This window comes from Strix aluco, chromosome 5 (genome assembly GCF_031877795.1).
Source record: "Strix aluco isolate bStrAlu1 chromosome 5, bStrAlu1.hap1, whole genome shotgun sequence".
Lineage (NCBI taxonomy): Eukaryota > Metazoa > Chordata > Aves > Strigiformes > Strigidae > Strix > Strix aluco.
This window is the reverse complement of record NC_133935.1, coordinates 87,807,281-87,834,126: the sequence shown is the minus strand read 5'-3', so window position 1 is coordinate 87,834,126 and position 26,846 is coordinate 87,807,281. Positions and strand designations below refer to the sequence as shown.

Below are 26,846 nucleotides of genomic sequence, written 5' to 3'. Positions count from 1 at the left end.
GCTCGCCCTGAGGAGAAGCGGGCGGGGTTATGTCGGCGGCCGGTGGTGTCCGGGAGGGCGTCAGGGAGGGCTCAGGCAGCGCGGCGGGTGGCGGTGGCCTCCTCAACCGATTTGTGCAGCTGCCGGTTAGGCCGCGCTCGGCGGGTGAGTGGCGAGCGGTTTTGGGGGGAGGTGACCCCGTTGTGTCGGGGACCGGGGCATTCCCCCCCCCCCCCCCCATCCCCAAGGCCTCGAGGGGACGGGTATCCCGCAGTTGGGGGGGAGGTTGTCCCCGGCCCCACGGCTCCGGGGTGTTTTTAGGGAGAGCTGGGGTACCCCATGGACCGGGGGTTGGGGAGGGATCACCCCGTCCCCAAAGGCCTCGGGTTGGTTTGGGGAGGCCGGGATATGTAGGCCCACAGTCGCGGATGGGGGTGGTCACCCCTTTCCGAACGGTTTTAGGGTGTTGAAGGGGACCCACAGCCTTGGTGGGTGGGGGAGTCACCCCCCTCCCATGACCACGGGGGATGGCGGTTCTTCCTTCCCCGTCACCGTGCTCTGGGGGATGTTTGGATGCCCCACACAGGTGGTTCATCCTCATCCCTATGGCTATGGGGTGTGGGGGACAGAGGGTGACCCACAGTCCTTGGTGAAGGTCAGCCCCATCTCAGTGGCTCTGTGATTCTGGATGGGCCTGGGCAAACCCATGGTGACACTCACCCCAATGCCAGTGTGTCAGGTTTTTGTGGTGGGGGGCCCCAAAGTCCTGGGAGGGGTGATCCTGGGGTGGGGGGGCAGTCCAGGCTACCAGAGAGCCCTTGAATGAGACATCAGCCCAGTCCTGTGTCCTGGGAATAGTGGATCTTCCTCTTTTCCACCTTCTTCCTAGCAGTGTTGGTATGGGGGGGAGTTATCCTCCAGTCTCTGGATGTGTGGGTCACCCCACCCCAACAGACCCAGGATCTTAGCGAGAGGAGACCAGGGTTAACCCACAATTGCAGGACTGGGGAGACCATCCCCATTCCACCAGTTCTGCGATACTGGGAGGGATGTGGGGCATCCCATGGTTCTCTGATGGGGGGTAGTCCCAGTTGGTTTGAGGTATCCCCCCCTCCTTATCTCCACAGCACCTCCTGCCCTCAAGGGCCACATGGTGCTGGGGTGCTGCCACCCAGGAGGTGGGTACCCCGTGCCCAGGGCATCTTTTTGCTGCCTTGGCTGCCCCTGGCACCACTACTCAGATCCCTCGAGGGGGAGGATGTGAAGTCTCGTGTTGCCTCAGGGGTAAGAGCCTGCATTTGGTATGTCTGGAGCACCAGCAGTGGCTGGGAACGAGTTTTCAGACCAGGGTCTGTGTTTCCATCCTTGTGAAATCTGTCATGATCTGGATTTGCAGCAAGGACGCCTTCAAGCCTCGTGCAAGACTGCTGTGAATTTGTGAAGTGGCTCCACACCTTCTATTTTTGGGCAAATTCTCAACCATGTTTCCTTCCTTCTGTGATAAGGGCCTTTTTTGGTAATGCAAGAGCTGATTATCTTCACATTCCTGAATTTTAATCGTTGGCTTGAGCGAACCAGTAGCACACCCTCCTGATGCGGTTGTAACGATCCTGCTTTTGGCTACAGATTATGTCCTGACATGGAATCCTGCCCTCTTGCACAGGGGCAGATGCAGGGGGACAAACTACCCCCATTCAGCTCAGCCTTAGCACTTAAGTCCAGCCTTAACAACCTGTCAATCTTGCTGAAAAACTACCTGATGGAAAAATCCCGTTTGAGTCGATTGCTGGAGTTTTCTCCCATTTGACACCTGTTGAGGTCCTATTTATAGAGCTCCAGCAGCAGCCCTTATATAACTGTTGAGATAGAGGAATATTTTTTCCCCTCCTTCCATTTTCTCTGACAGGTTTGTCTTCTTACCTCCCAGTTCCCTTTCAGAGTTTCCAGGAGGCATCCCTTCATTTTCCCCACCATTCAAAGCCCTAGACTCTTTCCATAAAGCATGCTATCTCCTTTTAATCCTGTTTTTATAAGTAATTACTGTCCTGAAAGCATGCAAAGAGCTCATAGCACGCGTTGGTGTTGGATGTGTTTGCTATATCCCGCACTTGCCAAGCCCTGTGTCTTTTGAAGTAGATCTGGGCTATCTCTTGGTTAAACATGAGAGCATACGCATTGATTTAGGTGCTGCTTTTGTCACATTCTCCTTTTCCACCTACTTGTAGAAGAGATTTTTAACTTTTGTCACCTTTTTCTCTCTGCAAAATTTCATTTGCACAGGAAAATGATTACGGAAGGTAAGCAGGCAGCTAGCGGGAGCTGGTGCCAGGGATTTGCTGCTCTGTTTGCTTTCTCAAGTGGAGTATTTCTATCAAGGGTTTCTCAATAGGGGCATTTCTCAAGCAGCGTCTACAAAGAGTCTCGTTGATGGCTTAACAGCTCAAAAAAAAAAAGCAATTTCTGTTTTTGCTGCCTTGTGAGTAAAGACTCTTTAAACATCTAAAATTGTATGTTGGATAAGGGAAAGGAGCTATTTTTAGGCGTTTGTAAACCTTTAGAAAGATCAAAAATGTCAAATACAAGCAGTGTGTGGTTTGTTCTTCTCCTTGTTGGAAATCTTCCTGTCCACATTTAAATTTTTTCAGTGTTTTCATCAGACTTTGGAGGTCAAATGGATAAAAAAAATCTGGAGACCTAAATATATCTTTGCGTCTCCCATGCTCAGCATTTATGCTCTTGTCTTGAGCTATAATTTTCCCAGCATACCAGTCACAGTAGGTTGGGGTTTTTGTATGGAGAGGTTCAGAGTTTGTAATATGTAATTAAAAAAAAAAACAAACAATAGAAAACCCAAATATCATAGAATCATAAAATCATCATATGGTTTGGGTTGGAAGGGACCTTAAAGACTGTCTAGTCCAACTCCCCTGCCCTAGGCAGGGCCACCTTCCACTAGCCCAGGTTGCCCAAAGCCCTGTCCAACCTGGCCTTGAACCCTTCCACAGCTTCTCTGGGCAACCTGTGCCAGGGCCTCACCACTCTCACAGGGAACAACTTCTTCCCTAGATCTCATCTAAATCTCCCCTCTGTCAGTTTAAACCCGTTCCCCCTTGTCTTATCCCTCCCCCCTGATGACGAGTCCCTCCCCCCTTTCCTGTAGCCCCTTTCAGTCCTGGGAGGCCGCTCTAAGGTCTCCCCGGAGCCTTCTCTTCTCCAGCTGAACCCCCCAACTCTCTCAGCCTGTCCTCACAGGGGGGTGCTCCACCCCCCTGAACATCTTTGTGGCCTCCTCTGGTCCCGCTCGAGCAGGTGCGTGTCCTTCTGCTGTTGGTGCCCCCAGAGCTGGACCCAGCACTGCAGGGGGGTCTCCCGAGAGCAGAGCAGAGGGGGAGAATCCCCCCCCTCACCGTGCTGCCCACACTGCTCTTGAACCCCTTTGTGTCATGTGAGGGAGCAAGCCGCAAGCCACTTGTTTGAAAAGCAGTGTACATGTGATACCTTAATTAATGGGATAACCTTACAGAGGGACCTGGAAAGGCAGGAGTGGGCAAGCAAGAGCAGTATGAAGTTTAACAAAGACAAAATGCCAAGTCCCGCACCCAGTATGACACCCCAAGAGCCCAGTACAGGCTGGGATCTGTGTGGCTTGGGGATCAGCCTTGCTGAGAAGGACTTGGGGGTCCTGGTGGACAGCAAGCTGTATGCGAGTCAGCGGCGAAGGCAAATTGGGTCCTGGGTTGCATCCACAGGGACATTGCTAGTGGAGAGAGACGGAATCATCCTGCTCTATCCGGCGCTTGTCAGGCTGCCCCTGGGGTGCTGTGTCCAATTCTGGTCCCCACAAGTCAAGGAAAACACAGACAGACTGGAGAAGGTCCAGAGGAGGTGGTTGAAGGGCTGGAGAACCTGCCCCATGAGGAAAGGCTGAAGGAGTTGGGTCTCTTCTCCCTGGAGAAGAGAAGGCTCAGGCAAAACCTCATCGTAGTTTACCAGTACTTAAAGGGTGGCTACAAAGAGGATTCTCTCTCTTCACAAGGAGCCATGTGGAGAAGACAAGGGGCAGTGGGTACAAGTTGCACTGGGAGAGGTTTCATCTCTATGTAAGAAACCCAGTTTTCACATTAAAAACAATCATTCACTGTAACAACCTCCCCAGAGAAGTGGTAGAGTCCCCATCACCTGAGGGTTTCAAGACATGACTGGACAAGGTGCTGAATAGTCTTATCTCGGCTCCGTTTCCCACAAGAGGTTGGACCAGGTGATCTTTCCAGGTCCCTTCTGACCCAAGCTGTTCTATGGTTCTCACTGTCTAGAATTCCTTTCTTTATTTTCCTTTTACATTTTTTCAAAAAACAAACAACCCAAGGAACACTCAGTTTTAGTGATGTAAAATCTGTAATACAAACATTTCTGGGGCAAATGTTTCCTCTTTTGCTCTGGTTTCTCAATGAGCACAGTTCACTCATAAGGATGCTTGTAGAAATATTTGAAGTATATGGTTGCTACGAAGAGGTTTGAAAACAAAAGAATAAAGAAGGAGACCTATTCTGGACATTGATCCAAACCCTAAAGCTCTCATGGCTGGATGTGAGAATGATCCTTCTCCTAGAAATGCTTCTTTAGAGACTTCAAATATTTGAAAGGCTCTTGCCAGTGGCCTGTGGGCATCCTCTGGCCTCTCCCAGCTGCCCTCGGCCCTGGGCAGAATCATCATTCAGGCATTGGGCACCCAGGCGCAGCTGCTTTCTCTCCTGGGTATTTTTTGGGCAAAAATATTCCTTTTCCCATGGAAAGGAGCTTTGTGATCTGAGGAGGCTGAGTGTAGCTGGATGAATGAACAGGTTTTAAACCTTGTTCTCAGCAATGCGTTCACATCCTGCTTATCCAAATGTTTGTGAGGGACTAATTATATGAGTTACAAACGTATTTTGTCTGGCCGGTATGAAAAAGATGAAGTTTTGAATACTGGAGTCAAAGTCAATATTGACTTGTCCTGTTCTCTCTCCCAGGAGCTAGCAGCACTTTGGCTTCAGCCCTTGACCTAAATGTCCTTCAGAAGTCTTGCAGAAATCATAAATGGGAAGGGAGATATTGAAACCTGTTATTTTGGATGTTGAAAAACTAGGTAGGAGGGAAAATAATACTGATGCCCAAGATCTTTAGAAAGCCTTAAGCAGTAAAGAGCACGCGTACACACCCCTTAGCTATTCACCACTGGTATGTTACATGGAAAAGTTGGGAACCAAAAGCCACACTGTATTTGTTAGCTTTACATCCTGTGGTTATTTAGTTTATATTTCCAAAAATAGTGCTTGAAATACAAATTCTATTGCTAGTAGTAACGCTCATAATATTGTGGCGTAATATAAGCCTTGCACTGGGATTAGTAGGATTGAAGAGGACAGATTGATGGAAGAAAACAGCATGTTTGGGGCAAGTCTTGTGAGTGGAAGACCCCACACCCTGGTAACAGGACGGAGTTGACGCAGTTGCGGCTCGGCGCTCACGCCATCCCTCTTCCTGTGAGCCTGACAGGAAGAACTTTAAGAAACTGAAAATGAGGAAATGCAGACAATAGGCAGCAGACCTGCCTAAACTTCATGGAAGAAGAAGGAGGCAAAAGTCTGAGGCCAAAGTATCTCGCCATAGGAGCCAGAGGATATAAAAGACCTGTCCAAAAGTAGTCTGTCCTTCTAAATGAAGAACCCAGGAATCGTGGCGAGGACTTGGCAGCTGTTGTCCTTTCATCCCCGTGCAGTACGTAAGTGATCCTGGACAGACCACTTGGATATACTTGGTGCTCGTGGGTATGAGCATCCAGATTCAACTTATTTAAAGATTTTTGTAAAATAACATCACCCTCCCCTTCCCTAAGGTCTCACATTGAGTTTTGTTGCACTAACTTCTTGCACCCTTTACTTTACAAATGACCCTCCAGTGGATATTGTGATTAAAATAGGTTGAGAAAAAAAGGAGTTTATAAAGGGCGATGCTGGTGTTGCTGTTCTGGGAGGTGTTTGAGGCTACATCTGGATGTCTGTTGGTTATGCTGCAGGAATAAGTAAAGCTGTGCTTTGTTCCATGTGGTCTGGAGGAGAGGGGAAGAAGGGCTTGATTTAAAATACTTTAGCATAGTCTTCAAATCCTAATTTGAGCTGCACATAAAATGAAGAGGATTCATGGCTGTACCTGCAATTAGTTTTCATCAGTAAATATGAAAATAGCAAATAGTTCTGTAGTTTTAGGAGGAACATCTCTCTAGATGTGGGTCTTTAACCAGAATGAAAATTCAGAGTATTAAAACAACCAGTGCTTTGATTGCAGCCCAGGAATCTGGTTTTTCATTCTAGCGATCTATTTTGGCTGAGTTTTCCTGTTGTAGCCTGGCAGAATGTGATCCTTGCTTTTATTTCACTGCCAGCCTCAAATGTTTAAACTGGACGAGGTCCTCAGCATTGATCTGTTTCAGGTTACCTGATGTGCATGGCAACCTCTAATCCATCAAATTACAGAAGAAAAATGATACCACTTTGTTCAGGGAACAAACTGGGAGCTTGCACAGCGTTAGCTTGAATCTGGATGGTTTCTGCCTACACCACAGGACGGCTGCCTTCCTTTGCTCTGTCTCGTTGTATAATATTGCTCAAGGAACTACAGCATTTAATCTTTAATTTTTCAAAGTAGAATTATTTGGCGGAAGTGTGTGATCACCTCGGGAGGTCTGCTCTTTATCCTGCCTGCTGTGTCGAGCGTGCTTGGGAGATGAAAACACAGCTGCCACGCTGTGATGTGAACACTGATAGCTGTTGCTGGGATAAGTTTTGGTAAATTTGTGCTTTATTGGTGACCTGGCGTTGTGTGGTGTGGTTGAAGTGACCCTCTAAATAGCTAACTTAAAAAAAAAAAGGGTGTATATTGTTGGTTGTAAATATTGGGATGGCTGTCGTGAGCTTGTGGTTGAATTGTCATCTTAATAAATGGTGGTTTGTGTGTTTGAAGCAAACTTCATTTAGCAACAAGAATCTGTAAGCTTCCCCATTATTTCCTAATTTTCAGATATTTAAAGAACTTCATGAGGCTTCATGTGCTGGTAAAAAATACGCTGCACATGTAAAGTGGTTTTTCCAAATGCATCTTGGTTAGAAAAAAAACCCAAAATGGTTGCTTGTCTTTGAGATTTCGAAACATTGGCAACTTTTATTGGATAAACTTCTTTTCTGAACATTAGAAGCCAAGCATTTCTTCAACCTTGAATCCCACCTGCGTGTGGAAACTCTGAACTCGAGACCAGTTGTCCTTTTGAACTCAGGTCGCCTGAGTGAGATGATGTGGAGCGTGTACATCTTCTGGGAGGCTGGTACCGCGTGAATACATTTCACTGATTCCCCTGGGTGCCCAGGAAGGTTTGTTTTACAGGGGAAAAAAACTGCACTGAGCAACTGCCTCCCTGCTGCACTGAGCTCTGAGCTTCTACATGCCAGAGCATCCTCTGGCTGCATCTGCTGCTTTTTCTTTGCTTTTTTGGCTGCTTTAATGTGAGCTGGACAAAAGGGAAAGGAAAAAAACAGGGATTTGCTTCTTCTATAAAGAAAGCCACATGCTGTAAGGAAAATACAGATTCTTGGAAGGAAAATACAGATTCTTCGAAGGAAAATACAGATTCTTGAGGTCATATGTGACCCCAGGATTTGAGTGAAACCTTTCACATTGGCCTTTAATTATTGGTTTTGGCTTTGAGGATCGTTCCTTGTGTATTTTGAACAGAATAGACAGTTCTCCCTAATTTCTGTTGCCTTTTCCTTATGTGCTTTCCTTTTTGTGAACAGCAAGGTCTCTAAAGAGCCAGATGAGCAAGCAGTAAAATGGTTACATGAAACAAGCAAGCAGTACATGGAAAAACAGATCATAAATGCTTTGACTGTTAAGTTGTTAGGATCTTTCTGTAATTCGGTGACTTGGGATGGGGCAAGCAGCGTGTCAAAACATTATAATTGTGCTCCAATTTCAGACGGGTCTTTAGCAATCCTTTAAGGCTGAAAGAACAAAGAGGGAGAACTTTAAAACAGACACCTGCAGCTTGGAGTCTGCTGATCTGACTCTGCAAAAGGATATTTTTGGGCACCCTTAGCAAGCAACAGCATGTGGCAGAGTTTAGAAATGAGGCGTGCCGAAGCTGGGAGGTCGTCGTGTTGCAGCTCCAAGGCAGTAACCCACGGGAAAGGGGTATGTGTTTGCAAGAGGAGTATCTTTATTTAGTCCTCCTCCTGCCATTTCTGCTAGCTACAGCCAAATCTCTTTCCAGTAGCTGTGATGGCAAAAGAGCTTGACCTGTTTCCACTTCCAGAGTTGCCTTTTAAGCATGAGGTTCGTAGTTTCACTTCCCTCATCTTCTTTGCTCCCAAAGGATCTAGGAATCAGGTTGCTTTGGCTACTGCTCAGCCTCATACCTGGCCCCAGCAAGGTCATTCTTCTTTTCCTTTCTGCTTACAGGTTTCTGAGCAGACAGTGGGACAGCCCAGAGCCTTGGCCTCTTCCTTCCGAGGCTGATTGGGAAAAGGAGGCAGCAGTTGTGGATTCTCCCATCTTGGGGGAACAGCATTGGCTTGCTGGGAACCGGTAACGAGGCATGGTATTGACTAGGGAAAATTTCCTTAAAAAGAAAAATTAAGTTGTGCAGAACTTGATGGCGTAGGCGGACCTCGCTCTCTGTCAAGAGCTTCTCATTGATCAATAGATTTACTTGTTTTTTCTCTGGCAGTGTGGTCATGATAAGAAGAAGGATGGTTTCAGGCAGGCTCTCAAAACAATTTCATATTCAACCCCTTTCATTGTTTATTTTTATTTTTTAAGACATGAATTCAGCTAATGAGACCTTTTTTCCCCTCTTATTTAAAGCTGGCTAACTTACTAACTCGAAGAGCAGGTACTCCCCTCTTGTTTAACCAAGCCAGTGAGATGATGCCAGCAGTTTTTCTCCTGCAGTCATGAAAGGCAGGATAATCAAATGGAAAGAAAACGCCTTTCTTCTTCGAAACTTGTCTTTGTGCTGCTCTGTTTGAAGCGCCTCTCGCCTTACGTTTGTGCTGCGTGTGATTCAGTGCAACCGCTTGGTACTTCACAGTTTAATTTTCTTCATCTATAACTTTATTATAGAGCTATTAAAAAACAGTAGAGAAATCCAATAGACTTGAGCATAGCCGTTGACACATGCTGTGGTCCTGGGCATGCTGGTAGCAATTAATCTGCTCTATAACTTCAAGTAATCTGCTGATGCCAAGGGATTTTTGTGTTGTTTTTTTCTCCAGGCTTTCCATAGATTTCTGTAGCTGTCAGGGCCCCAGAATTGGATTTAATAAACTTTTAAGCTTGTGTTAGTCAGAACAGGAACAGTATTTATGGACCAGCAGGTGCAATTCAGCTTCGTCCTCCCCGTAAGAGGCACATTTTGAATGGGACTCTTGTTGGACACCATTCAGGACCATTATGCTTTCTCCTCCAAAATAAAGGGTTTCTTTAAATTTTCTTAATGAACATCTCTGTTTTCTCCTCCTTCTCGCCCCAGACCTGTTCTGTATTCAGAGTTTTTGGAGAGGTAGGAAATTAATGTCTCGTGCACTGGTTGTTGTGCTGTGTCACATCAGGAAACTTGGGAAGAGATATTCATGCCGCCTTTTTGCTTACTCTCCTGTTCTAATAATACTTCTTGCAGGAGATGTGTTCAATTAGGAATCCACTTTAACAAAGTCAATCTGGGCCATCCGAGAAGCTGCCTCTGAAGTCACTCAATGAATCATTTGAAAAGGGTGAATTTAACAGGGTGTTAACAGGTCAGTGCATAGCCAGCAAGCGAGTTTCTATCACATAGTTTAGTCCTAAATTAGGACTTTCCTTAATTATGTCCTTGTCACGATGTTTCAACTTCTTTCTGTTTGTGGAGCTTCCTATTCTCTGAAGGTTTTATTGTTCCCATTTCTGCCCTCAGGACCAAGGAAAAGGAGTCTCCTTGTGAATGCACCTTCCCATCCTTCCTTCCTGCTTCACTTTGGAGTCTTAAATGGGAAAGCAAGACCTTCCCAAATTATATCTGTCCTCTTTAAAGCCATTTTCTATAACTAGCTTTACGACCTCTTTCCCACAGATCTGTCTTGACTCGGTACATCGTGCTGCTACTTTCCATGTCTGGCTTCTAAGGGTTCATAGCGGGACCTGGTGACTTGCAGGTCCCCACGGTGATGGTGCCTTGCTGTGCCTTGCTTAATGTTGGGCACTTCTTTCATGTGTGGCAGGTTCAGCTCTTGGGGAGATGGGCTTTGCTAACTAGAGGAGGAAGTTAGCAAACCCTTGGGTGTTTCCATCTTTCTGCACTGTCTAAAGTTTGCGCTTGTGTGACTCGTTGTGCACCGCTAACACTGGAGCAAAAACAGATCCAAAACTTGCATGAAGAATTTTAGTAGGAGATGTGAATCATCTGATAAAACATAATTAAATGGAAATGCAGCTCTTTATTGGAGGTGCAAGTCATAGAGCTTGTCTGCTGAAGAAACTAATCTGAATTTACTCTTAAATAGATTCAGCTTTTACAGGTCTCTTCTTTAAAAAGACATAACTAGAGGAATCTTTTTCTAAGACTTTCTTCTGAAGTGAATTAAGGTCACTTAATTCTGAATAGAAGTTTGGTGACAATATAACTCAGATTAACTTTGTTCAGTTCATTAATACGTTTGTGAGCGTGCTTGCATAGGTGACTCAGAAGATGTGTTGGATATTTTTTTTTTCCTGTTTTATGGGTAGATCTGTCATCATCTCTGGGCCTCTGTGAGTGGGAGGATCTAGTCCATTGAGACAAAGGGGTTAGTGAAGAGTGAAGCTTAAAACCAGCAGGCTGGAAATGTGAAGCCTTTGGAGAGAAGTCAGTCCTTACACCGTTACATGTGGAGCACGGTGTTGGGCAAACACAGCTGGGGTCTGCTTGAATAGAGCAGAAAATCTGTTATTCTTGAACGAAGCACAATGAAATTGCTTATGTTTGTAGCTATGGGGGTTGGCCCTGAGCTTTTAGAAATGTTGCTCTGGTTGGCATTTCCAGCCCTCCTTTCCCTGGGAGTCACCGCCATGTAGCAGGTGGAGCAGGAGGAAACATTTCGGCCGCTCTCATCGGCGGTTTGGTGTTCAGCTTAATGCTGAGGACAGTGGATTTCTCCTGAGCAGCTAAGTTGTGAATGCATGACCAGGGACAGGCATCACGTCTCCTGCTAGCTCTGCCGTTGGATCTTTAGCTTCTGACAAAGGACAGTTACTGAGTGAGTGTTTAATTGAATAATTTGTTCCTGTAGCACGCAGAGCCCTTGGAGTTGCTGAGAGTAGTGGGAATGGGCAAGGAACTACCGGCAGATGTGGTTTGCACGGGAAGGGTGGTCTGAAAGGACCAGCTGGGTACTTGCAAGTATCTGTTTGACACCAGCTCTGGCTTGTGATGCCCTTTCTGCGTCTTGAAAATATCTTGAAAACAGTCATCTTTTAAAGATAGGAGATGGGTTTTTAGGTAAATGGGAAGAGGTGAAACCAGCTGGGCTGTCTGTGGGCTTAACGTGCACATCTTGCTATCTCAAGGACCTGCATGCATCAGACATTGATCCCTTTCTGTTGAAACTTAACTGTTCTGAGGTTTTATGGCAAAGTCAGGTGCCTTCCCTGCTTAATTTTGAGAGGTGAATGGCAGAGAAGGCCTCCTGGGTTTTGTTTTTTAATTTATTTTCTTTGAATTATGCCTCTTACTCATTAGTCTGTTGGTTTTATATGAAACTCAGCCTTATTCTTCTCTTCCCTCTGGAAAATTCTCATGGCAAGTGTTATAACTAGAGGGAAATAGGATCTATAGTTAATGTAATATTTGAACTCCTAATTCCCTAACACCTTTTAAATTCAGTGGGTGATTGAATTAAATCCTCAGTCCCCTGCAGAATGTGTGCATCAGTGCTCCCAGTCTTTGCTGGAATTAAGCTCCCACTTCAGTTCTTTTAGGTCTTCTTTTTGGAGACCTTCAGGGCAAACACAGAAGAAGAAACAAGCAGGATGAGCTCCTGCAGACACGTGAGCCCTTTGCTAGGATATCCCCTAGCCCACAGAGAGCTGCGGGCACTTCTCAAGCACCATTTTGTTTGCAGACATTCAAGATCACATGAATTGCCCTCTCGAAACATCTCCGATGATAAAGCGTCTGAACAATTATCTTGATTGTGAGTACCTTTATCATCAGTGTGTTCACTTGAAAATGAATCCATCTCTTTGTATAGTTTCGGAGTGTAAAATAAAAAAGCCCAAAGGGGCAGATGTTTCTCTTTCCCTTTGTGAATCACCTCTAAAGCACGTAATATTTGTTTAACAGTTTAGTCTAGCGCTGAGGCCAGTAGCTTCCTGGCTGCCGCTGTTAGTACACGTAACATCCACCCCACCAGTGCGCTGATGTCTGTGCCACACCAGGTGCCTGATAGCACTGCGCTGTCTCAGTAGCCAGGCCAAAGACTACAGATTTTTCCATTAATTCCTTAACTTTCTTCCCCTCTCTTTCAGCCAGTGCTTATTAGTTTTCTAAGTGGGAATTGCTGCGAGACACAATTATTACTGGAAACAACCCAAATCTGTCAAAACTTAGCCACAAGGAGTTTGTCTGAACCCTGGAGAGCAGCTTAATTTTGGACAAGAATTGGAGCTTAAAGCAGCAGCAAATGGGGAACATGATTAAGCAAAGCTGCTTGTGTTGAGTTAAAATTCATTATTCAGTCTGGACAAATCATTTATTTCACCTTTCCTATAGGAAAGATGCTTGATGCCTCATTTGTTATTGCTCCGCGTGTCTGATTCACTGCTGATAATTGTAACAGGCTCTAAGAAGAAAACACGATGGGTCCTAATTAGATGATTCACTGGGTCCTGTTCCATCCTAAAAGTCCATAAAAGAGCTGTGAGAGCAGGTGGGTGGTGAAGATCACTGGTTTGTTTGGGTGAGGAATCTTCAGGGATCTTCTTTTGATGGTTTTTTGGTTTGCTCTTTATTGTGAACTGAACCAAAGCGGGCCTGTCTTGAGGTGCAACAAGCAGAGGATGTGCTTGAGGGTGTGATGGTTATGTGTTGAAATTGTACATTTTAGGGGACTATGATGTATCCTTCTTCTCAGGATGAAGCTTAGAGTTACTCTCTCCAAAACACCGTTGTATTGCATAGAAAAAAATGATTTTTGAAGCCTTTCTGGTTTAGTCAGCTTGAGATGTTCTACATGTGTCTCACAACCAGCTCCTTTGTTCAGGGACCTGATCGTTTTCTGTTCCTTTCATGTTTCTCATCCGTTATGTGGTCCTGTGTCTCATTGAAGAAAAACATCCACCCCTGGCACTGTGCTTGGCTCTTGCTGTGCATCGAATTCGAGCAAGCTTGGAATTACTTTTTGATCACTTGTCAGCTGAGACTTCAATTGCTGTTATCCAACAAGAATATTGCTGTTTAAATTTTCCTGGGCTGAATCGGTCTTTTTTCCTATTCCAGTTGAGGTCTGAGCCTCAATTGTCCTCCCCGCTTTTATTTCCATTGGCTTTTGGGGAAGAGGGTGGGTAGGCAGAAGGCTTCATTTTGGGAAGGGCTGCATCTGCCAGTTGTCAAGCTCAGCCTGTAGGATCTCAGAAGGGTTGGTTCCCTGCTGCGCTCCCTCCCAGTGCAAATGCCTTTATGAGGAGACTTTTACTTGATTTACATACCTGCTTAATGTTTAGGAAGCCCAGGGGTGTCCAAGGTGAAAGAACCTTCTCGAGATACGAGGTGCCAGGAGCAAAAGAGAAGAAACGGAGAGAAGGTTTGTGTAGGAGGGAGAGCAAATCATTACTTTTTTCCTTTGTTCTCATCGGGCAGCTTTAAATATAAACATTCTGGAACTGTTTCCTAAGTGAAATCTGCCATACGGAATGACAGAAGGGGGAATTTGTAAGATATCTCAGAAATAGCTTTTACAGAAGGATTGTCATGTGGAAGGATTGTCGTGCAGACAGGTATCCTTAGGCAGGTGTGGTCCAGGGGCTAGCGTGGATGTGACTGAGATGGTGACATGCAGAAGCTCTCCCCATTCCTGCTCGGAGAGGTGGATCTGTCGTTACAGAGCCCTTTCCTCCTGCCTGCAGATGTGCTTCCCTGTGGTGAAACACCAGCCACTCTTGTTGGAGGACCACCGCAGTGGGTGTAGTCCTGACCCTGGGCCACAAGCTCAGCTCCTCTGCTGACATTTCAGTGAAGCTGTTTTACCTTCTTATTTTGCTCTAGGCCATAGATCTCCACCAGCAAGAAGTGGCCATCGTTGCGTGGCCGATAATGCCAACTTGTATGTGTTTGGAGGCTACAATCCTGACTATGATGAGTCCGGTGGGCCAGAGAATGAAGACTACCCGCTCTTCAGGGAACTCTGGCGGTACAACTTTGCTACAGACACCTGGCATCAAATGGGCACTGAAGGCTACATGCCCAGGGAACTAGCCTCCATGTCACGTACGTATGGAAATTCAATTCCTGTGCGCCTACTCCTGAAGCTATTTTAATCGGTGTCCCTGGAGGAATGCAAAACCGGGCAAGAACTGGGAAATCTGGACCCTGCTTCCAACTCTTCTGCAAATAGGCCTTGAGTTTGGGTTGGTTTTGTGATTTTTCTTTCCCCTTTCGCTTGGATTGAGGCAGAGGGAAAGAAAAAATTTCAAATGCAAGAGGTAGTCTTGAGGTATTTAGCTTGATACTTGCAAGGCACCTGCACTTTCAGCAGCTGGGTGCTCAGTGCAATCAGACAACTCAAAGCATCCAAAAATAGATCTCTTTGTTCACTAGCCATTTTTAAAAGTAGGCCTTTGGTTACCATGGTTTTAGCTTGCATTCTTTCTCTTTTAGAGTATTTCAAAGCCATAAATGCGTAGTGTGAATTGTAGGGTATTTGAACAATATTGAACACTCTCTGCCTACTGTGTCCAGAGCAGAGAGTCGTTCTGGTTTACTGCTTCTCACAGCAACAAGTGTCTCTGCTCTGTCTCTCTCTCCTAGTTGTATTGCATGGCAACAACCTGCTTGTGTTTGGGGGCACCGGGATCCCCTTTGGGGAAAGCAACGGCAATGACGTCCACGTCTGCAACGTCAAGTACAAAAGATGGGCTCTGCTCAGCTGCCGAGGAAAGAAACCCAATCGCATCTATGGCCAGGTATGAAGGACGGCCCTCGTTGAGGCACTTTGAGTGTTGTGCCTGCGTACGCTGCGCTGTATGTCACCGAAAAGGGGCCAGAGCACGGAGATCTCTTCTCTGCTACTAACCAGAGTTGTTCTCTGTGTACATAAGTGTAAGGAAAGGCAGGTGTCATTCATAAATAAATAGAGCGGCCTCAGTTCTCTGAGGTTTCGAAGGGAGGGAATAGTTTTCTTGTAGTTAGAAAAGCCAGAATTTGCTAACTAAATGCCAGATGCAGTTGAATGAAAAAAGTATGTCTGCTTTAAGGAGTGGTTGGTAATTTCTGGAGTTGCTCTCTAGCCTCCTCAAAGCCTTTAAAACCCCAGACTACAAATGAAAACAGTGTTTAGTACATCTTGTTTGTATTAGAATAACAACTTTTAAAACTGTCCATGATGTCCTGGATGAACATGGTGCACAAAAAACTAGATTCACTCTCACAGGAGGACTGCCAGCTTTTGCTGTGCTTTCCAGTAATACTGCCAGTGCACTTGTGGTGCAGACATTTATGACCCAACTAATTTCTCATTTAGATGCACTCCAGACAACTGGGGGAAAGCAAGTAGTCCTCCCCTTGCCCAGTTCAGCTCGAGCTGGCCTTTGGCAAACAGGCAGTTGGGAGCAGAAGGAGCTACATCTCTGCTTCCACCTCAGACCACGTGCCTGCACCACCTTCACTGTTTCAGTAGGCTGATAGGCCAAGTGCTTCTGAATTGTACAGGCTGCCTCTGTTGTTTAGTCTGGCTTATCCACTGTATTTGGGGCTTTCTCTGCTACACTTAATCCTGCTGGCTCTCTGATAGCTGATTTATAAGATTCTCCGTAACAGTATCTGTGTAAGGTCAGTGTGGAAGAGATTCAGGGTTAACTGTGCTGTGGTTGTAGCTCCTGGGAGCCCCTGCTGCACAGATCTGTCTTGTCTGATATCTGAAACTCAGCAGCTCTACTTCTAGGTCCTCATCTTGTGAGCATGGAGTTACTTTCCATTCCTACAGACACCCACCCCCCATCTTTTGTGTCTCATCCTTGTTTGTCCTTCACATTCCTCCCAAAGATGTCATTTTGTAAGTTGTAGGTAGAGCTTTGCAAGCAGTGTCTTGCTTTGGGAGGGTGGGAGTTCTCTCTTTTTCAGACACTGATGTCACACATCCTTTCTAACTGGTTTCTCTCTGTTACCTTCCAGGCCATGGCCATCATCAATGGTTGTCTCTACGTGTTTGGAGGAACAACTGGTTACATTTATAGTACTGACCTACATAAGCTAGACCTCAACACTAGAGAGTGGATCCAGCTGAAACCGAACAATATGTCCTGTGACATGCCAGAGGAGAGGTGAGAAGCTGGACAGTCTCAGAGAGCTTTTGCACTGGGGAGTCACCACCTTTACTGGGAGTGAGAAGCTGAGAGAGTGCAGGCAGGACACTCTTAGAGCGGTGTTTTCGGCTCTGAACCTTGCACAACAGGTGCTCCAGCAGTCGGGCATGCAGGGGGCTGTCGGGGTGGGGTGTGAAGCCTTTGCCAGGACACTGATCTGGACTGCGTGGTGCCAGAACAGAGCTGGGGACTTGGGGCAGCTGGTGGGTGCTGAGGAGGGGAAGAGACTTCAGCTGATCCCTGTCCCTTGTCCTGTTCTGGAGCAAAGCATGGAAGGCTGGGAGATCAATCAGTGACCATCTTTGAGAAGGGACTGGAATATTGGTGGCTGTCATGGTGCTCCATAAATCATTGTACTTAAGTTCCATGGTGCTCTGCTCTCAGGAAATACCTTTCAAGCTTCTGGGGTGCTGCTTAGATTGCTCATGAAAGCTTCCACATCTTCTGAATGCTCCCAACTGGAGAGACTGATACAGCATAGCCAGACTTGGGGTGTCTACTTAAATCACCGAGATTTGGTAGTGTTTTCCAGAAGGCTTTTGTTCTTGCTCACTTGCACTAATTGCTTGTGCTGCTAAATGTCCTTTTTTTCACCTTCAGGTACAGACATGAAATCGCACATGATGGTCAACGGATTTATATCTTGGGAGGTGGAACCTCCCGGACAGCCTATTCCTTAGATAAGGTAAGGTGATGAGAAACCTCGAGTGCTTGCCTGGACAGGAGATTTTCTACAGTGAAGTATAACCAGCACAGTCTCTTCATCTGGCTTTGCCTGGAGAGCTTGGTGAAAAAATAGATAACTAGGAGCAGATTATTCTCCTATGTCTGTAAAACCTGGTGTTGCCACAAACATGTCCTGTTGACTTATGGATGATGAATCTGTGGTACCCGGGTACCCAGCTGCAAAACAGCTTCACTTCTGTAAATCTGTTATCAAAGAGTCTCATTTAAAAACACTTAGGACATCTTTCTAAATGTATTTGTGCCAAAACAGGAAAGTGCCAAAGGAAGGAATTCCTTGATGTTAAATTCAGATATTGATACGATGACTCTTTTCTTGTCTTCTCCCTTAATTGTATGCTTTAATTTCCTTTCTTGTGGTAAATGTTTTTCTCCCATACAGTTTGGGGAGGGAAGAGTGAATTAAGCTTGAGGGCCAAAATGATAAATGAGGAGACTCTAAATAGGGCTCTGCTTCCAAAAAAGTTGAAACTGCAGCAGTTAACATGACTTTTTATCTCTCCATTCTGTGCATTTCTTTTCTTCTTACATGTGGCATGAGTTAGGTATTTCTAAATCCTTTTGAGAACTGGAGGGTGTGGGTTTTAATCGGTCCGTTTTTTTTAAAAGCAGTATTCTGTTTTCTTCAGCTGTGGGGCTCAAATAGCAAAGCCTGAGATGAAAGCTTTAGTAAGCTGGTCCGCTTTGATGGTGATTGTATACCTGCTTAGTCACTGGCTGCGATTAGCTGGTTTTGGTTTTACACTTAATGAAAAAGAGGTGTTATTTATAGTGGCTCCCTGGGTCTGAGGCTGTAACGGCGTCATTGTAGTGCTGGAAGAGCCAGGAGGAACTAATGGTGGCTCCTCTTTGTCCCTTCAGATCCATGCGTACAACCTTGAAACCAACACCTGGGAGGAAATTGCCACAAAACCTCATGAAAAAGTTGGTGAGTCTGAAATTTCATGTGTTTTCCCCTGTAAACCAGAGAGTCGCCAAGACACTTGAAGATGCTGTTTGCTGGCAGGCTGAAAACCTGTTTTCATAACCTCGTAGAGTTTGTGACTTAATGCTGACTTCGAGGTCCTGCTTGTTTAGAGCTTTAGCAGCGAGGACTAACCCATCTGAAGCATATTTAGCAGTCTGGCTTTTCTCCCTCCCTGGGTGGGAAAGATGATAGCAGCTGGCTGTCCTCCCAGAAGATACACATCATCTCTGCTGCCTCTGAGGGATCACGTGCTGGCCTGGTTAGCAGCAAGGCTTTCCCTGAAACCTTTGCAGGCCCTTAGCCACTGCTTTTCACCACGCCAGAGGTGAGAGCTGGAATCTGTTGGGAATGAGATTCCGGCACGTTTTATCCTTCCTCGGAGAGCAATTAGGAGTCAAACCTTTAGCTATTTGCTAAATTAGAGATGTTATACCTGTGGTTGTAGGAAAGCAGAAGCCCCTTATAAATGAAACAGGTGACTCCTATCCATGAATATATGTTGAGATAAAATCACCACTTGCCCAAGCACTTTAAAAAAACTATAGTTGATGCTTTTTTTTTTTTTTTAATTCTCCTCAGGCTTCCCAGCAGCCAGAAGATGCCATAGCTGCGTTCAGATAAAAAATGGTAAGATCTGCCTCTTGAAAATTGCTGTATCTTATACAACTTGGCAGCCACAAGCCCATCCTTCTAGCCTGAGAGATGCTGGCCTCCACACATGTTGGAGAGAACTGCAGGGCACACGTGTCTTTTATGGAAGAGGATTTCTTTCTTGTCAGCAGGCCTTAAGCTGCCCAGTTGGCACCACTCTTCATATGAGGGATCTTGCTGCTGTAGGCAAATTTACTTCTGCACTGCGCAGTACTGTTGCTGTCTGGAATTCTGCAGTATTTTAGGCAACATGTAAATCTTTGGATGTGTGGTCACATCAATGTAAAATACCATATATTTTAGCCATGAGTGTCCATGATACTTTCAACTTAGTGGTTGCAAGCACGTGAACAGGTATAAGTGATGCTCCTGCTATAGCTCAGTGACTAACCTGTTAGCTTTACAGTCTGCTGTGAAAAGCAAAGTGGGGCCAAATGCTGGAAGCTGAGTTCTTTAGAGACAAGATTGTTCAGGGATTTTGTTGATAGCAGGTCCTTTTCCTGGTGGTGTAAATCCCAGCTGCTCATATGGAGTGGATTATGAGGCAGTAGCAGAGTTAACCCCTGAGTCTTTCCATTCTCTAGTAAAGTGGGGGCTGTTTTATATGTTAGGAGTTGCACAGAGCTTAGTAGAGCCTTTTGTTCTTCACTTTGATCCTCCAAATGTTCTTACTGTAAATCACTTGCGTGGGGCTGTTTGAGGCACAGTTTAGAGAGGGCTCTGTGTGTGCAATCTGTGTTCAGTTACAATTTTGAATGGTAGAGTGTTCCTTCAGCTAGATTTGGGCCTCTTCTCTGGCCTCGTCCTCCAAAAATGCATTCCCCCAAACCTGATAAAACCCAAATTGCTCATAATGGACTGAAGAAGCATTTGCCATATTGATCCTTTTCAAAACTCTTCAGATCGATTACTGAATGCTGTACATTAAAGGGTACTGAGCCATGCAGAAGAGTGATATGCCAGATTATATTTCTTAGGAGTGCTAATTGTGCCAATAAAAGTAAGGCAGGAGCTGGGAGTTGCTTCCAGTCACCTTCATCAGCAGTATTTTGCTGCAGTGCAAGCCTCTGAGTTGAGAACCTGGGCAAAGCCGGGACTATGAGCCAGGGCTGGGGCTGCTCCTCGTGGGTTTAAAACCAGTAGAATCTGATCAAACCCAGGAGCCTGTGAAGTCAGGTTAGCTAGGGCTTAATACAGCTTCTAAAAGTGGGAGTGCACTCCTGCTTCTCATTGGCATTGAGCCCTGAATCTGCTGTGGTGGGGTTGGCATCATGGGCAGGCTGGGAAGTGGACATGAGCCAGCAACGTGCGCTGGCAGCCCAGAAAGCCAACAGTGCCCTGGGCTGCACCCAGAGCAGTGTGGGCAGCAGGGCGAGGGGGGGATTCTCCCCCTCTGCTCCGCTCTTGGGAGACCCCCCTGCAGTGCTGGGTCCAGCTCTGGGGGCACCAACAGCAGAAGGACACGGACCTGCTCGAGCAGGGCCAGAGGAGGCCACGAAGATGCTCGGGGGGCTGGAGCACCCCCCTGTGAGGACAGGCTGAGAGAGCTGGGGGGGTTCAGCTGGAGAAGAGAAGGCTCCGGGGAGACCTTAGAGCGGCCTCCCAGGACTGAAAGGGGCTACAGGAAAGGGGGGAGGGACTCGTCATCAGGGGGGAGGGATAGGATGAGCGGGAACGGGTTTAAACTGACAGAAGGGAGATTTAGGTGACATCTAAGGGAGAAATTGTTCCCTGTGAGGGTGGTGAGGCCCTGGCACAGGTTGCCCAGAGAAGCTGTGGCTGCCCCCTCCCTGGAAGGGTTCAAGGCCAGGTTGGACGGGGCTTTGGGCAACCTGGGCTAGTGGAAGGTGTCCCTGCCCAGGGCAGGGGGGTTGGAACTAGACAGTCCTTGAGGTCCCTTCCAACCCAAACCCTTCTGTGATTCTGTAAGTGGCCTTTGTGGTTATGAACAGTGTGCTGGGACTGATTTGGGAGGTACTGAGAGCTTGTGTTGAGGTAAAATAATTGTTGATCCTAAAACTGTTCCGGAAAGGTGAATGCTGACTTCAGTCACTGCATGTCCTGCAGCTGCTGGATGAAGGATGGCTGGGCCTGCAAGCTCTGTGGGTTTCTTCTCTTACAGATGTGTTTGTTTGTGGAGGCTACAATGGAGAAGTGATTCTGGGAGATGTTTGGAAGCTGAATCTGCAAACTTTCCAGTGGGTCAAGCTCCCAGCTGCCATGCCGGAACCAGTGTATTTTCACTGTGCTGCTGTCACACCAGTAAGTGACTCATTTCTTTCCTACATAGCTGAAGTTCAAGCCACTCGTCCAAGCACTCTGACGTTTGTGTGGGCTGCAAATAGAGCTGAACTGATGTTACAAAGGACCTGATGTCCACTGGATGCAGCATCTTTAGGGAGGCTGAGGGCTGGTGAGAGGTCACTGCATGGACTCCTTTTACTCCTGCTGCTGTTTGAGGAGCAGTAGCGGTTCTGCTTTCTAAAAGCAGCGATGCAGAATTTTAGCTTTTAAACTGCAGCAGCTCCTAGGAATAATTCCATGTGTGAACAGCAATTCCTGTTTGCAAAAGGGAAAAAACCACAAATATTCCCCCAGGTGAACTGGTTTTAGCCTCCTGAGAACAGCCTGGGTTGAAAGATTAGCAGGTGGGCAGCCCTCTTTGGAAACCACTGCTGATGGAAAAGTTGGTATTGCTAGAGCTTTTTGCTCTAACTAGAAGCTTTGAGACCTGTGGTTGGTAAGCAGCAGACAGCAAGAAATGCGTTTAGCTGTGACTTCAGCCTCCTTAGGCTGTGTGTGAGGGGAGATATTGGGGTTCTTTGGTTAAAAGAGTGGGTGTCACCTAGTTTTGAAATTGATATAAATACAACTTTTTCTGGGAAACTAGGCCTGATAAGGGTGTTTTGCTGACAGCTTGGTGACTGCTGGTGGGTGCCTGGACAGTAGGAATGCCTCTTCTTTTCCTATATATTGAAAAAAATGCCACTTTTAAAATAGGTCAACAGCTGAGCTTTCTCCATCTTTCTATATACCCATCAGGGTTATGCTGAGCCAGAGGTAATGCAGTATGTCTTTGTATGGTGTGGTTTTAGTTTAAAAAAAATACATACTTTTTAGCTGAAACATAAGTATGGTCCTGTACTAAATTAGTAACACTTTACCCCACTCCTAAAATTGATTTCTTGGGCTAAAATTCACCTAAAATGCAGAGCAAAACACTCTAAGCTAGCAGATACGTGCCTTAGGATGAGACACACATGCCCTTCAGCAGTGATTCCTCCCCTTGGCTACAAGAGGAGCCTGAGGTGACTGGTTTGGGCAGTGCCACTTCTGTCACCAGCACATAAAAGTGTGTGAGATGCATCTCGCTCGGTGATTAACCCACTGGGAAGCTGGAGAGTCAAATCCTAGTTTTCTTCAGCACCTTCTGGTGCGCCAGTTTGGTCCATGCCCTGTGTAACTCCCCTCTCCCCTTTTTCCCATCAAGGCTGGCTGCATGTATGTTCATGGAGGGGTGGTCAACATCCATGAAGACAAACGGACTGGTTCTCTGTTTAAAATGTGGCTGGTGGTGCCCAGCCTGCTGGAACTGTCGTGGGAGAAGCTCCTGGAATATTTCCCTCATCTAGCAACTCTCTCTAGATCTCAGCTTTTGCACCTTGGACTGACGCAGGGACTCGTTGAGCGACTAAAATGAGAACATCTCATGCTTCTGTCCAACACACATTATGTTCAAGAAGGGCCCTATTTATGGATACTGCGGATGGTCTTGCTAAGAACGTGGAGGAACCCGCTCAACACCTTACTCAGCAAATACATGGATGCCTTTCTAGAAATTTTTACTTTAAATTGTTGAAAATCCACTTTTTATTTATGGATCTTTAAATTACACCATTAATCAAAAGTACTCTCTGGGACTAATCCATAGCATCAGCCATCAAACTGTCATCAGCACATGCTTGTGATTTAATTGGGGACAGGGGACAGCTTTGCAGATGTCTGAGCCCGCGCTTACCCATGGCACGTTCAACTTAATATTTTCACAAGATGTATCTAATGGAGGATGTTCAGTGCAGAATAGCCGACCTGTTCTTTTGCTTTGGGTAACACTCATCCCCCTAACACCCAGCTGAGCTCTCCCTCTATAAAACCAAGAACTCCTTCTGCTTGAAGGCTTTGCATGTGTTCCGTGGGCATGTTCCCATCTCTTTGAGCTTCAGAAGACAGCTGGAATGTCACACAGGGCAGCAGGCGAAGCTTTGCCTGTGCAGCTTTTCAGGTGCAGCGTGCAGTGATTTGAAACACCCCGTGTCTGTGTTCCTCACCTTTTCATATTGAAAGGTTTGCTTGGAAGACTGGTTAAAAATTACCAATAATGGACTACTGTGTAGTTTACTCGGGGTGGTGAGGGGAGGGGAAGAGGTTTTGCCGTATCTTTTTTAACCCTTTCTGCTCACTTTGCACTCCAAATGAGCTAACAGCAAAAACTCACCCCGTAGATTTCAGAGCTGTCTGCAGCGTGTTTTACCCAGTGCTTTGGTGTGAGCCACCCCTGCCAGCTCAAGTCCTGGTTATCAGCACCTGATAACATGTACCTGTAAGCTTTTTGTTTTCCTTTTCTAGTTAGCTTCATGTTCCTCCAGGGGTGGGGGATGTTATTGCTGCATGTGGTTTTAATGTAGATCCTTGGAAACTCATGGATCGCTTGTCCCAGGAAACAGCATCAAAAATACCCCTCTTGCTGGGAGCAGTGGTCATCTCTTCACAGGCAGGAGAGGAGGGGATGTCTGTCTAGCTCTTGTCTTGCTGTGCTTCATATACTGTGAAATTCACTCTAGAGACCATGTGTAAAGTGACCATTGAACTCTGAACAGCTCCACTCATCTGCCAGCAAATTTTTGCTAAATCTTTCCTTTGAAGACCATTTTTAAGTGCCTGGGTTTTTTTTTTTTTTATATCAGGTTTTCCTAGTACCTTCCCCTTCCATCAAAGGCAAGGGTTAAAGTGGGGTTTTAGTTTCTTTTTAAGAGATTGCATTTCTGTTTAAATAAACCATAACATTGGCTTCATGTTGTTAATCTGAACAGCACTGGCTGATTGAGGCACTGTTACACCTTTTAGGGAGCACCTACCCCTGATACTCAGTTGAAGTGTTAACACGTCCCCCCGTGTTAAGCTTCCCCTGTTCCTGAGGATAGATTTTTCCCCCTTCTGTAGCCTCAGTTGCTGCTTTTTTTCTCTCCAAAGCCCAGCAAAATCAAGGTTGGGCATCCTAGCTGAAGCATTCCTGGCTGCTTGCTGCAGCAGCCCACTGCTCCTGGCTCAGGAGCTGAGCCCAGACCTGCTCTCCTGCCCCTGGCTTGTGGTGTCCTCATCTGCAGGACCATGGGGGCGGGGGTGGGTGGTAGTGTCAAGGGGAGCTGGGCTTTTCTCCAGCTCCTTCTGGCCTGAACTCAGTGGCTTTCAGCTCTTCTTGCAGAGGCTGAAGGTCTGAACTTAATCTTTGCCCTGGTTCTTCCCTCACCTACTTTAAAGAGCATCTCACATTGTCACCAAGGCAACATTAAAGCCATCTAAGCCTGGATCTCTGATCAAATTCCTTAAGCTCTAATATCTTTCTCCCTCCAGCATCCTGACAGGGGCAGCCCCAAGCTTTTCCCCCGATGTAAACACAAGGAAAGAGGAAAGGTGGTGGGTGTTGATCAGGGAGACATCTGGCCTCAGCCCAGCTCCATACTGATACCTCTAACACTGTCACTTCATCTTCACTTCAAATCTTGCCATGGAACATGGATAGTCACCCAGGCAGGACAATACAGCCCTTGACATCCCTCTGGGGTGCTGGGTCACCCAAACACAAGTGCCCAAGCCTCTTCCATGGGCTGGACCACTGCAGGTGCCAGCCCAGAGCCTGCCTGCACCCTCCACCAACAGAATAAAGGACCAGGGACTTGGTTTTGCTGATAAAAAAAACCATACAAACATCATCCACTGATGGGAGTCCAGGGGCCTCTCCCCTCCCACTTACCTGGGGTGGCTGCTTCATGATGGGCACAAAATCTCAGAGGCTGCTCTTCCTAAAAAAAATTACTTGTTTTAAGCACTGCAGAGCTGACAGCTCTCTTCTGAGGGTTTGCTGGAGTTGCTGCTGGTCTGCTGCATGTTGAGTTTTTGAGCAATAAAAGCTTCTCGTTGGCTCACAGTGGCAGAGGCTTCGCTCTGGGGTAGAACTTGAAGGATATATGGCTCTGGGCTTTTCTCGCTCCATCTGCTTGTCTTCACCTCCAGCCCAGGTGATGCCCAAGTACTGGTTCCTCCCTTTTAAAGGCAAATTAACTCCCTCTGTGTAATTCCATACATGAAAACAAAAGAGTAGAGTGTTCCTGCCTCTGCTAGGGCAGAGCCACGATTTCCCCAAGGGAGAGGGAAAGGATTCAGCATCTGTGGCAACTGATGGAGGGACACCATCTGCGATGCTACCTGGGACACACCAAGATAGAGAAAGCCAGCTCAGAACAGGCTTTTATGGGGACACCCCTGCTCCCAGCACCAAGCAGAGCAGCTCAGGACGATGTCAGACATTTTCAGGGCATCTTTGTAGCCACCAACAGCTACTGCTGGGCTTGTCTTGCTGTAGAGCAGGGCACTGGGGAAGGGACCCACAGCGCTGGCCCTACCCTGCTTTCCCAAACACAAAGGCTGGATCTGGCTCCAAGAGAAGCCCCAAGCATTCCTCACCCCAGGGTAGATGTTTTCTCTTTAGCCTCGGGTGAGGTGTAGGAGAACCTGCTCGGTGCCATCATCTTCTGCCCTCCCACCCCATGCCTTTTCCAGCTCTTCTTGCCCTGTGCCATTGAGCCCATCTGCAACCATCAGCCAACTCCAGGTCCTCACAAATTTTCCCAAACATCTGTATTAATAACAGCAGGATTGCCCATACTGATGCTATGCTAGAAAAACAAAAAGAAAAAGCTTGATAAAGCAGCATCATTAATTGCTAATGAGCAGCTGCCCTCTTTTGGGAAGGAGGGGGATCCCAGGCTGCTGCCCTCTGCCTGCCTTACTCCAGGCTTTTTAAAGTCTAGTCCTGTTTCTCTGTTGACTGCGGGACCTTTCAGAGTCCAACATTCATGTTGCAGGCAGCAAACAGTGCTCCCCACCCAGTTTTTACACTGAAGTACATCCCTGTGGGGCTGGGGAGAGAGATGGGACAGAGGAGCTGTGTTGCCTGTATCTATGTTAGCATTTTGCTTTTGGGTTGGTTTGGGGGTTTTTTGGGTTTTATTTTGGGTTTTTTTTAAAGCTCTGATAATAAATCAGTCCAAGCCATCTGCTTTGTCTTCTCACCTCACCCACTGGTGTTCCCCTTTGCAGAGGGAGATGAGCAGGTCCCCGACCAGTCACACCTTGTACCCTGTGAGCAGCAGCAGGAGCATCCCTGACCCTTCTTAGGAGCCTCTTAAAGATCTGAGCAAGGATGACCCAGGACAGTCAGACAAGACCAGGTTGAAAACAAGAGCTGGAGCTTAGGAAGGGTCACGGAGAAGGCTGGAGCCCACAGCCACCCCACTGCTGGCTCTGTCCCCATGACCTGGTCACAGATCTCCCCTGCCACCTGCTCTGGTGCTGGGATAAAGGACAGGGAGTGCTGTCCTGCTCTGCTCCCAGGGCTGCTGGCTCCAACTGAGCCCTCACTAGCACCCAACACCCACCCCACCAAGAGCCAGCCTTGGCCAGTGGCCATCACCCCAAGACCATCACTAACCTGGGTAGTGGGCACAGAGGGGCCTGGACAGGTGACCAAAGGCTTGTTTAAGGAGAAACAAGCTTGTTTCTGATCTGTACAAAACTGTTTTAATGACAAAACAGCTGAAAAATAACC

At 46.7% G+C, this 26,846-nt stretch overlaps 1 protein-coding gene across 2 annotated transcripts; it reads left to right on the top strand.

The window, feature by feature from the left end:
- Positions 1 to 26: 26 nt before the first annotated feature.
- On the top strand, positions 27 to 24,037 carry KLHDC10 (kelch domain containing 10). Of its 2 annotated transcripts, XM_074828127.1 has the most exons (10): positions 80 to 144; positions 1,376 to 5,740; positions 14,285 to 14,506; positions 15,047 to 15,201; positions 16,409 to 16,557; positions 17,200 to 17,284; positions 18,205 to 18,271; positions 18,890 to 18,937; positions 21,084 to 21,223; positions 22,452 to 24,037. In XM_074828127.1, exons 2-10 carry the CDS (start codon positions 5,677 to 5,679, stop codon positions 22,659 to 22,661), a joined length of 1,140 nt encoding a protein of 379 aa, XP_074684228.1. In that variant the 5' UTR covers positions 80 to 144; positions 1,376 to 5,676; the 3' UTR covers positions 22,662 to 24,037. The 2 variants fall into 2 exon arrangements, with proteins under 2 accessions (XP_074684227.1, XP_074684228.1); XM_074828126.1 differs by lacking the exon at positions 1,376 to 5,740 and having other exon boundaries at positions 27 to 144.
- The last annotated feature ends 2,809 nt before the right edge of the window (positions 24,038 to 26,846 follow it).

Bases quoted from the DNA above. Each gene is read 5' to 3' on its own strand.
- KLHDC10 (XM_074828126.1), top strand. From the start codon at position 30: ATGTCGGCGGCCGGTGGTGTCCGGGAGGGCGTCAGGGAGGGCTCAGGC. The intron at 18,272-18,889 runs GTGAGTCTGAAA...AATTCTCCTCAG, and splicing joins AAAACCTCATGAAAAAGTTG to GCTTCCCAGCAGCCAGAAGA. The intron at 21,224-22,451 runs GTAAGTGACTCA...TTTCCCATCAAG, and splicing joins ACTGTGCTGCTGTCACACCA to GCTGGCTGCATGTATGTTCA.